The sequence below is a fragment of the Medicago truncatula genome, chromosome 1 (genome assembly GCF_003473485.1).
Source record: "Medicago truncatula cultivar Jemalong A17 chromosome 1, MtrunA17r5.0-ANR, whole genome shotgun sequence".
Lineage (NCBI taxonomy): Eukaryota > Viridiplantae > Streptophyta > Magnoliopsida > Fabales > Fabaceae > Medicago > Medicago truncatula.
In genome coordinates this window covers 39,545,983-39,558,149 of record NC_053042.1, presented here as the reverse complement: position 1 = coordinate 39,558,149, position 12,167 = coordinate 39,545,983, and the positions used below count along the sequence as shown (strand labels likewise).

The following is a 12,167-nucleotide window of genomic DNA, read 5'->3' as shown; positions in this document are numbered from 1 at the left end:
GACCCACCACCACTCTACCCCTCAACTGAAAAACCAATTCATGCTTGCATGGCATTGGCATTGGCATTGGCATTGGCATGGGTATTGCCACATTGTTTTGATATCTTCCTTCCTATGCACAAATATACTCGACCAGTCGACCTGGTCCTTCACCTTCCCAAGACCTTTCCTCTTTTTTGTTTTAGTCAGGCCAAATGTCCTATCCTTTTACCCCTTTTCAAATTTATTCATTACTTGTGTGTAGTATAATTAACTTGTATATTCTATACTATATAACTATTACTGCTAAATTATTTTGTCAAACATATAACTAAATTATCATCTCTATATAAATGTATTTGATATATATTAACTTCTGCTCACAAAAAAAAAGATACTGACTTTTATATTCCAAAATTAATCAATAATATTATTTAAGGTTAGGTTTCAAAAGTTGCAACTAGTAATTTAAAAAATGAATTACATTTAGGAATAATTTTTTCTCTCAAAAAATACTTATTATAATTAAGGACGAATTTTACAGTAACAAAACTTTATATTAAAAACGTATATAATATCTAACACCATACGACACCAATAAGTATATTTTTTTTCCTCTTAAAATAAAGTATAGTTTCTTTTTTGAAGCCAACCAATAAATGTAGTTACATTTTTTTTTAATGTCAACCTTTTAATTTTGTGTTCATTATACGAGTCACTGATTCATAGGTCATAATAATAATATGTTACTTTGGTAAAAAAAATAAAAAAGTAATGTCACATGTCACGTACACATGTTAGATATAAAATGCATGTTTCTGTTCATGAGGCTTTCTGATAAAGCTATAGCATCATATTCTTATCTTCTTCCCTGATTGTAACTTTTGTCCCTTTCACTGCATGTGATTGTGTGTTCTCTCATGATGCTTTTCTTATCAATTTTGCATTAAGTGTCTTTACATAACCAGTTCTCAAGGTTAGAACTCATAGCTACCTTTCTTAAAACAGTTTCAAATTTTCCAATTTTATTTAAATGTAGTTTCTTAGTATACCAATTTATTTTGCACTATTTCTCTGGCTGACTCTTTGTAGCTTTGGTAAACTCTGATGGAAACTTATATTAATGTTACAGTTACATGGATGGTCAACATAATAGTGTGGTTTATGAGGTTTGTTAATCATTGGAGAAGATTTTATTAGTTTGAATTAAGAATTGTTGAAAAAAGAGAGTGAAATGGAAGCAAAGAATCAGAAATCTATTGAGAGAGTGGTTTCACAAAGAACATTGCAAATGAGTAGTTCATTTTCTTGTCAAATTTGTGCTGTTGGATTTCTATGTGGAGTTTGTCTAACCTCATTTTTCTTAGCTGCTTTGACTTCTTTTGGTGCTTTTAACTTTGGCCCCATTTTGTTTTCATCAATGTCAACGACTAATTCTACTTCTCACCACAATTTCAGTAAGTCAATTTCAACCATTTCTTATTTTCATCCTTGTTTTTTTCTCTTTTCTTCAAGAAAAATAACTTGACCTGTTTCTATTAATTTATTTGAGTTCATCTATGACATAAACAATTATGAGACTGTTTGAGAACTTATGAAAGCAGCTTATGATATGTCCATAAATTGTTTTCAACTTATTTCCATAAATTTTACAGGATAAGTTATGAAAACAGTTTATAGTTTATATTTAAAACAACTTGACTTTATTTTTTGTTATAAAAGCAGCTTGCACATAAGCACTTTTATGGTAAGTGTTTATGGTATAAGCACTTAATAAAGTTGTTTCTCCAAACAGGGCTCAAGTCTGTTATAAGTTCCTGCTCTTTTTTTTAAAAATAAATTTGTTGTTTATTCAATGAATTTTATCTTTGAAGAAAACTTGAGGAGGAGTTAAGACTTGTGCATGAAGCAACTTTAGTAGATGATAACTTATTGCTTGCTTTACGTTATGCATACTCTACTAATCTTTCTTTTTTTACTCTGACTTTATTTGCTAATGGAGTGTTAGGGGATAAGGAGAGATAGCATATGCATTGTTTTGCATAATCCTATTAGTTTTAGATGACAATTTTTTAATAATCACTTAGAAGTTAGAACTGATCATAGGGATGCAGTAATGCAGTAAACAATTTGCTTATTTTGGATATATATTAAACCAAACTAATGGAGGAACATGCTTTGTTTGTTTTCTTAGACATGGTTACAGCAACCAACTGTAATTTTATGCTTAAGGAAACTGAAAGATTATTGGATTTGACGAGCACTAGAAAGCGAGACAACGATGAGAGAGTCTCATTGCTTTACTCAGCTTGGAATGCCGTCTTGAATAAATCTACTACAAGGGACTTGGAGCACAAACTTGGAATTAAATGGTCTAGCTTGCCTAATGCTCCACATTTGGAAAATTGCAAGTTGAAGACGCAACTATATCGCGATTTTGACGATCGTATAGGAAATGAGAGGCTTCCACCATGGACAAGTTGGAAGGGATTTTTGCAGACATTCCCTGTTGTCCCAGACGAGCATATACAAAATCCAAAGAGTGATGAGGCTGTATCTGAAGGGGCCTATCCACCCTGGGTGAGTTTTTCGACTAGCAAACTTGATTTGTTTTGAGAACTTGTTGATATGTTGCTACCTCCCAATATGCTAGTGAAGTAGCATTAGTTTCCACACCAATCTTCTTTTCTTAATAACCAAATTTTGCTTATGCATTCTTTCTTAAACTCATCTTTTAATGCATGATTTCAGCATAGCTTAAATAGAAGGATAGAAAATAGATGTTTAAGGAATAATATGAACTTCATTAAAACACAAAAGGACACTTACAATGCTCATTAGAACATTTTTCTGCAGATTGTAGGATCTGATGAAGATAACTATCCCTTGACTAGAAAAGTGCAGCGCGACATATGGATCCATCAGCACCCTTTAAACTGCAGCAACCCTAATGTCAAGTTCCTTGTTGCTGATTGGGAGGGATTACCAGGACTTGGCATTGGGGCTCAGATTGCTTCAATGTGTGGACTTCTTGGTATTGCTATCAATGAAGGAAGAGTTCTTGTAGCTAACCATTACAACAGAGCTGATCATGATGGTTGCAAAGGTATGATTTTATGAGAAAAATCATGTCGTAACTGCTTGTAATTTATTGATAATGTAAAACTATTTATATTGTCAGTGCGGCACTCTTCGTATGCAGGGTCTTCCCGTTCGAGTTGGAATTGTTACTTCTTTCCAGAAACATCCTTTGAATGCCGTCAGCGTGCGTTTGAACTTATGAAAAGTGAAGAGGCGTGGAGCAAAGGAGTTGTGACCACAAAAGAAAATTATACATCCAAGCATATATGGAATGGACCAACTCCTAGGTAAATCTCTCAGAACGGCATTTATGATTGCTTCCATGCTGAGATTTTGAAAGTACTTAATAGTTGTTTTGTTCTTACAATGCTAATATATACTTTAGGAAGTGGGGACTTCCATGGAATTATTTGCAACCTACAACTTCTATAAATGGGAGTTTGTTGGTTTCTCATAGAAAAATGGATAGACGGTGGTGGAGAGCACAGGTACTTGTTAGACATGCAAAAAAAGAAGTCTATGTCCTTATTTTGGTTATAGTTTATGATTTACATTATGTTTGGATAAACAACTTAATTAAACACTTATAGATAAGCGCTTACATACAAGTGTTTATGTATATTATTTCTATAACAAAAGACGAAATAAAGTCAACAAATATTGTTTGCAGGCTGTACGTTACTTCATGAGGTTTCCAACTGAATACACATGCAATTTAATGAATGAGGCTCGCCATGCCGCCTTTGGAAAATTAGCTGCAAAAATGGTTCTTCAAAGTCTTGCTGCAGACTGGCCCAAGGTGGTGGTTAAATTTGTTGCACTATGTTTCTTATTGGACAAAAGAGTATCAAGAGTTAAGAGTATGTTTATTATATATAACCTTGCTTTGCATCAGAATACAAATGGAAGGCATGAAAATGTATCCTATAAGAAACACTACCTATTTTTTCCCTCAGGATACTTGTTCTGATAGTTTGATAAGCACAACAGAGGTTTTACATATTAGGTAAATATTGATCTTCAGTTAGTTATTCATGAAAATTTTATATTTCCCTTCACTCCTTTGCCTCAGGAAAGCAGTGACAAGCCAAGGTCTGATATGGATGAATATGTATGGTCCAATCACAAGCCATGGGTCCCTAGGCCTCTTCTAAGCATGCATGTAAGGATTGGAGACAAAGCATGTGAAATGAAGGTGGCTGAATTTGAAGAATACATGGAGCTTGCTGATCAGATTCGGAGTCATTTTCCAAACCTTAATAGCATTTGGCTTTCCACTGAGATGCAGGTACATTGTTATCTATCAGAATTCCCTGCAGCCATGGAATTCCGCATGGCTGCAGTTAGACAATTTGGACTATCGAACCAAGATCAGACTATTCAAATTTTGACTTGAGTTAAGCGGGAAGAAAATGTAAAGTCAGATGTGAGTTATCTGATCTTGATATAATAGTCTGAATTGTTTGACTATGACAGATACAAGATTCTCTAACTAGTTGTCATACTTCTGTTTTTGTTATTACGAATTATAATGGGTAATGTTTAAAATTTAAATGATAGTTTGTATTCTAACCGACCCCACTTAGTGAGATGGTGCTTGATAATTGGTTGTTGTTGTTTGTTTTTAGATTCTAACACAAATACTACTCTTGATTTGGTTCAGCAAGTCATTGACAAAACCAGAGAATATTCACATTGGAACTTTCACTATACAAAGGTAAGACGCCAAGCAAAGGCTAATATGCCAATGTCAGACTATGAAGCCAGCCTAGGTAGAGAGACCAGCACTAATTATCCACTAGTTAATTTCTTAATGGCTGCTGACTCAGATTTTTTTGTTGGGGCATTGGGTTCTACTTGGTCCTTCCTTATAGATGGAATGAGAAATACTGGGGGAAAGGTGATGGCTGGATACTTGAGTGTCAACAAGGATAGATTTTGGTAATGTCTTGTAAATATGATGATTTTATTTGTTCCACGGGCCCATGGTTATTTTTTCTTAATTCCTTTTCTGTTCTTGTCTCGGGGAGAAATTATTCAATCTTTGAATTTTGTTATTATGGGTATTCTAAATACCTAACTAGGATGTGTTTAAGGTGCATCACTTACATAAATTTTAAAGGACTGATTTATAATTTATTTAAATTTATCTTTTAGCATAAATGCTATAAAATTAATTTTCCTTCTCCTCTCATCCTAATCAACACAATATATCTATAACTAAAATCATATGCTTCCCCCTCCCCTCTATAAGAATCTCTCTCCTCCCTATCTATGATTAAACCAATAAATAGTCTATCAAAACTATTGAATGATTTCTTTAGATAAGAATTTATAAAATGTAAAGAAAATTCAATAATCCACCTTGGTGAGCATAAAAATCAACAAAGAAGATTCAAACTATCAAAATGAAAAGAGTTACAAAAATCAATAAATTTTACTGTGTCAAAGTCAATTTGAAAAATAGCCTAAACTTGATGGTAAACAATGTATACTGACCGAGATACCACTCACAGAAATGCGAGATCAATAACCATTGATGTAGATGTAGATACAAATATTGGTATCTTGGAGAAAGTTAGAATGAAGCCAGGTAGCCAACTAATTGAAAGGCTATACTCTCTTCATTTTCACTTCACATTACAATACAACAATTTTCAGATGATGAAAGCTCTCTTCATGATCCATTATCGCAAATGGGAAAAAAACGTAAAGGCATCCTTTTGTTGAATAATAAGGATCACGCGAAAAGTTTCCGGTAAATTCTTGGCAAGACCATCCAATGTGAAAAGTATAGTCAGCTGCACACATACTCTTTACATTTTCTCTTTGGCAACCATTCTCAAAGTAGTCATTAAAGATATATCACAACACTATTAGTATAATTCTCCGAAATCATCACTCCCCTGATGCGCTCCATCTCTTCCTTTAGCAACAGTCTGCTTCTTATTTTTCTTAATTTTGGCTCTTTTTGCCTTCATACGGCGTTTCCTCTCATTTGCATCCACCCATTTGTAGTCTGAAGGAATAATGAAAGGGTCTACTTCATCCTTATATCTGTGACTGTGAATATGACTATCAGAGTCACTAGATGGCATACCACGACTTCCTTTCATCCATGAAACCCACGATGTCGACCCTTCTGATTCCTTGTATTTGGCATCCTGGAAACTGACAGGGCTAGAGAGTGGAGTTGAAAACTCCTCCGGTGTCTGAAGCTCCTCAAATTTTGTAAAAGTGACAATTACCCTTATAGTAGGGACTATAGGAATAGCTACCTGCACAGCAATAGCATAACCAGAGGCCTGAGAAACAATGCCGCACCATGGAAATACTGACAACATTTTACAAGAGCACGATAGGAAATCAATAAGCACAGTAGTATGATAAATTAATTAGTTGTATCAAATATTAATTTCATTATACAATACAGTTTGTGCAACAAAAAAAAGTAACCAGCATATGAAAATACATCCTATATGCATCTGACTTGTTTGAAAGTATCTCTAAAATGTTCAAAAAGGATAAGACAGCGGATTTTGGCAGCCTTTCCATAATGCAAGTAAAAGAATTATACTTAGAAAGAAGTGTTGTTTTGTATATTGATGTCCATTAGATTTAGAACGCCACCGGGACTTTACTCTTGGAGTGCTAGAGTTTTCATATCTAGGAGCGAAATCTATAATGAAAAATAGAAAAGGCACCACTACAATTTGGATGACGCTTGGCCAACATATTGAAGTTGCTTTGCAATTTCTTGTTCAGCATAGATGATGAAAAGCTATATCTTCAGATTTTAAGCTACAAAAGGGCAACTTCATGTGTCAGCCTAAAGGGTAACGGGTCTCATTCTTTTTAACATGATTCCATACAAGTGTTCAATTAGGACAAAGATTCAAAGGTAGAAACAAACTAGGAACCATATATATCTTAAATAATGATGCTAAGAAGCTCGAGTCACGTGTTTTAAATAGAATGGTGATAGTATCTCCCCATTGAAAACCATCAATATTTGGAACTAGACTGGTGTAATCAAATAAATTGATTTGCACCCACTAATGACAATAGAGATAGAATTTGTCACTCATACACTATCAATGGAAGGTAGAAAACACAACCCCCCAACCAACCAATAAGAAATAAAGAACTTTCAAGGAAGGTGAGAGACAAACTGCAAAAAAATTGCAAAAATTAATAGAATAAAGTCCTATTTTCATCCTCATGTAGTACAAGTGTCATCACTTTTTCGTTCTTCGAAAATTTTGTAATTGATTCAACTATGCAAAATGCACCGATGTTGGTTCTTCTTTGACAAGATGACATAAATGCATGTAGCAGAGGAGGATTTAAGAAGAGTGCTCCTTTGAGAATATTCTGTATTTTTCTTTTCCTATTGCTGTAAAATAAAGCATTCTAGATTTTCTTTTGCAATATTCATTCTTTTGGTTACTCAGCATTATTCTGTTATGGGAATTCTTTCTTACTCAATGAAAGGTTAACATCCGTGTCTAATGTATGTAACAAATATATGAACAGAGTCACATCTAACTAGTGTTATCAGAAAATAAGAAACAAGTAATACAAACACAATGTAACAAGAAGCGTGCAATGCAGCTGTGCATTAAAAAAATGAAGCTTATGACAGAATTCCGGTTACCTTCACAGGAAAGGTTCCTGGAGGAAGTTTAGTTGTCAGAAGTTCTCTGAGTCTCCTAATAGCCTTCACCTTGTTAGCTAAGATGTCAAGTAAGGGCAGAAGCTCATCTGTTTTCAAAGGAAAGTCTTGTGTCAACCACAAGACAGGTCTTACACCCTTTTTGAACTCACTCTCACTCTTAGACTCGTTACTCGCTCCTTTCTTCTTTTTCTTTTTCAAGTTTTGATCCTTTCCTTTCTTTGATTTCATTTCCCCATGATCATCATTCGGAAACTCAGGCTGTAGCTTTTGCTGATCGCTCGATCTCTGGTTTGGATTTTTGTTCCATCCAAACCAACCCTTCTTCTCTTTAACCACGCCGTTAACTTCACAATTTTCATACAAATTTCCGCGACCATCAAATCCTCCTCCTCCTGCTCCAGGTTCCTCGTCCTGACAAACACCGTCTGAGTTCCCCATCCTCAATGCCGAATCCAATTGAACTCTCTCCTCAGCAGTCAACACATCATCATAATCCTCTCCATTCGCAAAAACCTCTTCATCATTCAAAGCACCAGGAACCCGTCTCGATTTCACACTCACCATAACATTGAGCATATCATAAACCTTCGCCTTCCAATCCCCAACAACTTCCGTCTTCTCCTGACGCCTCCAATTCAAATTCGGAACAAGCTCAGCCTGAGTAACATCAATCCCTGGCCGATACATATTCGTCTGAAACATCATCGAAACTTCATTCGCAATTTCACTTTCCGTCGGCTGTGTACCAGCTCCTTCCAAAGCATTCGTAATTTCCTTCTCCTTATGAGCAAGAGCAATCAAAGAACCACGCGGTAAACTCACATTACCATCCTCCGAAGCATAACCCTCGCCGAGAAACAAAAAACTCTGATCGGAACGCTGAATTCGAAACCCATCGAAACCAGCTAAAGTCATATCAGCGCGAAGATTTGCACCACGTTTCCAAATACGGTAAGTATCAGAAGGAGCAATTCTACCTATAAAAGGAATAACAGAACTCTCAAAATGGAAAGAAATCTCCATATAAAAATCACGAATCCGTGAAGCAGAACCTATAACACGTGGCAATCTCCTGCACCATTTCGACCAAGCAAGAGGTTGATAATATCGCGCGATAACAAGCGCGATTGATTCTTCACGATTACAAACCGCTTCTTGAAGAGAACTCCAGCCTTGTTCGTTTTGAAGACTCCAATCAGCGCCGGCGGACATAAGAATCTCAGCGGCAATTGGATCCCTTAAACGGACGGTAAGATGGAGAGGAGTTTCTCGACCGGGAACATCGCGGCGGTCGATGACGGAGGAGATTTGATCGGCTTGAATCTCGGCGGAGAGAGATTCGGATTCGGTGGTAACTTCGCCGGGTTTAGGAAGGGTGGGGATGGTGGAGATGAGACGACGGAGGGAGGCGTGGTCGCGGTTTAAGACAGCCACGTGTGCAGGACTGTGCTTGTATTTGGATATATCTTCCATCTGAATCTGAATCTGAATCTGAATCTGAAATGAAAATGGTAGTATAGTATATAAGTTTGTAGTGGAGTGGAGAAGAAAAAATGAAAGTGTAAAGTTGGTGAAGAATGATACAAAGAAAAGAAAGAAGAGTGGAAGTTTCGGTGATTTTGGAATGGATGTGAAATGTGAAGAAAAGTGTAGCTAAAAATGAAGAAGAAGAGAGTAGGAGAGATTGGATCTAGAAAAGGACATGGCGGAGGGACAGTTAGGACAGAAATGGCGTCGACGTCGTCAGTTAGTCACATTCTCGCTTTACTTATCAATCACTGTCTGGTGGCCCGGGAAGAGTATCTACCTTTTCTTTTTGCTTTTTTTTTTAGACAAAAATTCAAGATGATTTCAACTCTGGAAATTTACATCAGAGTAGATTTTGATGTTCAACAGAATTTCAAAACAATATTTTGGATCAATCAACTTCTTATCAACGATATTGACAATTTTTATTGACTATACAAAAAAATTAATATTTATACAATATAATTTTTTAAGGTAACATATATTACATTTTGATAAATTGAAAATAATTTGCTCCTATGATAAATAAGATTTGATTTTAGAATTAAGAAGATCGAGAAGTTTGATGTTTTTGAAATGAAAATGGTAATTGATTTTAAGAATAAAGTTAAAAGAAAATGAGATTTAGATTTTTCTTTATCAATAAATTACACACAATTCATCAAAGGGTGATATAGTTGGAACAAATACTCATATTGTATGATTATATATAATCTTATGCATTTGAATTTGGTGATTTTGTCTTTATTTATCTCTTAACAAGTTATTTTTTCTAATCCAAATAACTTATTTTAATCATTCATCTATCCATAAAATAAACTAAAATCATTAAATTCATCCCAATAAAATATTATCTTCTTTTCTTGCTTTCTCTCTATTTGGGCCAAAATAATCATTTTCATTATTTGAAGTCACTATGTAATCAAGGACAATTTTGATCAATGTAGATGTAAATTAATGTGCATATTTTATAATTGTATACATGTTTTTCTTCTTTGTTTTTGTTTATGAATCAACCAATGTTACATTCTCCTTATCAGCTGAATTTGTGTTTATAATAAAGTGAGGGTAAATTAATAAAGCGGATGTAAATTAACAAACGGTTTGAAATAAAAGTTAAAACAATAACTCTTAAATTATTAATTTTAAATAATAAAGATGAATGGTTTGATCCAAATAAAAAAAAACACACGCTTGCTAATCTACGAAATAATAGTTAATAGCGAGAATAGGCATTGGTTTCTCATGTCCAACGATGTGATTGTGTAAACTAGTGAATCCTTCTAAAAAAAAAAAAAAAAAAACAGCTACCTTGTCTTTAGGGATAACAATTGGACCCAGACATGATGGGTGCCTGCAAAAAATATTCACAATAGATAGAGTAAAACTCCGCTTTCATGGGTCTGAACACGGGTGCGGATAATACCCACAAATTTAAATAGATATGGGCACGGATAAGGGTGTTATACTGTCCAACCCCGCATGTACATATTTATATAATATGATAAATTATTTATTTATTTTTTCTGTATAATTAATTAGTTTAACTATTTAAGCTTAAACCTAAACCAAAAAACTACTTAATACAATATCAGCTCCATCATGTCGGTGTACAATTTTTTAGGAATATTTTTGGATATTTTAATGTGACTAAATATTACGGTTCGTACTATTTAATAAGTTAATTTTAAAAAAAATTGGATCATAGTTTTATTTCAATTGTGATGTTTTTATTGTATTTCATAGTTAACGTGCGGGGTAATGGGTGCATGTATAAACACTTAGGTACCCATAAGGTATGGGGGAAGGACACTAAAGTTGTTACCCACAAAGATACTGGTATGTGTATTTTTTACAAATGCGGTGCGGATATGGGGAAGGGCAATGTAGGATCCTACTAATAGGGCACCCGTTGCCATTCTCGTTACGTTTTTTTTTTTTTTTTTTGCAATTTTTATATTCCTTTCAATTTATCATGTCTATTTAGTTGACTCTTCTATTACGTTGACTCTTCCATAAATAGTATATGATCTTGGCCATTGAAATTTTTATTTTTATATCTTTTCATTCTCCGGTTTCTCTTATACAATTCAATGATCTATTCCAACATTAATATCATTCATTCACCATACAAGTAGCATGGAACCGGGTTTGTAGGATCTTGATAGTGAAGCTAACAACAATGTCAAGTCCTCGTCAACCATTGTATTATCCCCCATCAAATAGTTCATGTACTAAATGTTTGGGATGTATTACTGGGCACACCGATGCTTTCAAACATCTACTCCAATCACTTGCACGTATGATAGCCTTTCTCATCCTTTAAAGTTTGATCAAGAACTTGTTGCAAATTTACTATGCCTTCACAAAATTCATTTTTCCATCATATAATGGAATCTCAAACATGTTATCCGTTATAACTCTAATACCAAAATTGGAAATTTTGCACACGTGGTGAATGATCAAATATGGGAACACCACAAATTAGAATAAATTACCTGGTTTAATATCTTTTGCTCATAGTATAGTGAAGACATACTAGCCATATTTCACTCACTATCCCAAATAGATCCGACAAACTCAAATACTCCATAGTCCATACAAGAGTTGCAATTATAAATACTTGTATATAAACATGAGAGGATCCAATCCAAGCAAAAACACAATAAATTCACGATGAAACTATCCTATTAAAGGAGCTTCATTGTTCCACGAAATCGTTTTTAATTGAATAAATTGTTTTGGCTATTTGACCAGAAATTTTTTGCTGAGTTAATATGAAGAAATAGGAACTATCAAATAGTGAGAAAGAAAAGAAAAAAAAAATTCGAAACATTTCTATTTTCTTTCGCTCGAGTAAATAGCAATTATCTTTTGCAAAAAATTGTCATCTTTGCCGATC

The 12,167-nt window shown here is 34.4% G+C and overlaps 2 protein-coding genes across 6 annotated transcripts; one reads left to right on the top strand and one right to left on the bottom strand.

Moving 5' to 3' along the window:
* The first annotated feature begins 822 nt into the window (after nt 1–822).
* Nucleotides 823–5,205, top strand: LOC11407475 (uncharacterized). Of its 5 annotated transcripts, none has more exons than XM_024781919.2 (10): nt 823–955; nt 1,112–1,436; nt 2,174–2,559; nt 2,836–3,085; nt 3,161–3,347; nt 3,446–3,548; nt 3,731–3,859; nt 4,133–4,348; nt 4,724–4,777; nt 4,935–5,205. In XM_024781919.2, the coding sequence occupies exons 2-10, from the start codon at nt 1,214–1,216 to the stop codon at nt 4,941–4,943; spliced, it is 1,557 nt and encodes a 518-aa protein (XP_024637687.1). In that variant the 5' UTR covers nt 823–955; nt 1,112–1,213; the 3' UTR covers nt 4,944–5,205. The 5 variants fall into 5 exon arrangements, with proteins under 5 accessions (XP_024637687.1, XP_039685063.1, XP_003590976.1 ...); XM_039829129.1 differs by having other exon boundaries at nt 4,689–4,777; XM_003590928.4 differs by having other exon boundaries at nt 3,182–3,347; nt 4,724–5,205.
* Nucleotides 5,206–5,411: 206 nt separating this feature from the next.
* LOC11405913 (ankyrin repeat domain-containing protein 13C) lies at nt 5,412–9,563 on the bottom strand. Its single transcript, XM_003590927.4, has 2 exons — nt 7,718–9,563; nt 5,412–6,338 (listed from the first exon to the last, which is right to left on the bottom strand). Exons 1-2 carry the CDS (start codon nt 9,209–9,211, stop codon nt 5,937–5,939), a joined length of 1,896 nt encoding a protein of 631 aa, XP_003590975.1. The 5' UTR covers nt 9,212–9,563; the 3' UTR covers nt 5,412–5,936.
* Nucleotides 9,564–12,167: the final 2,604 nt, after the last annotated feature.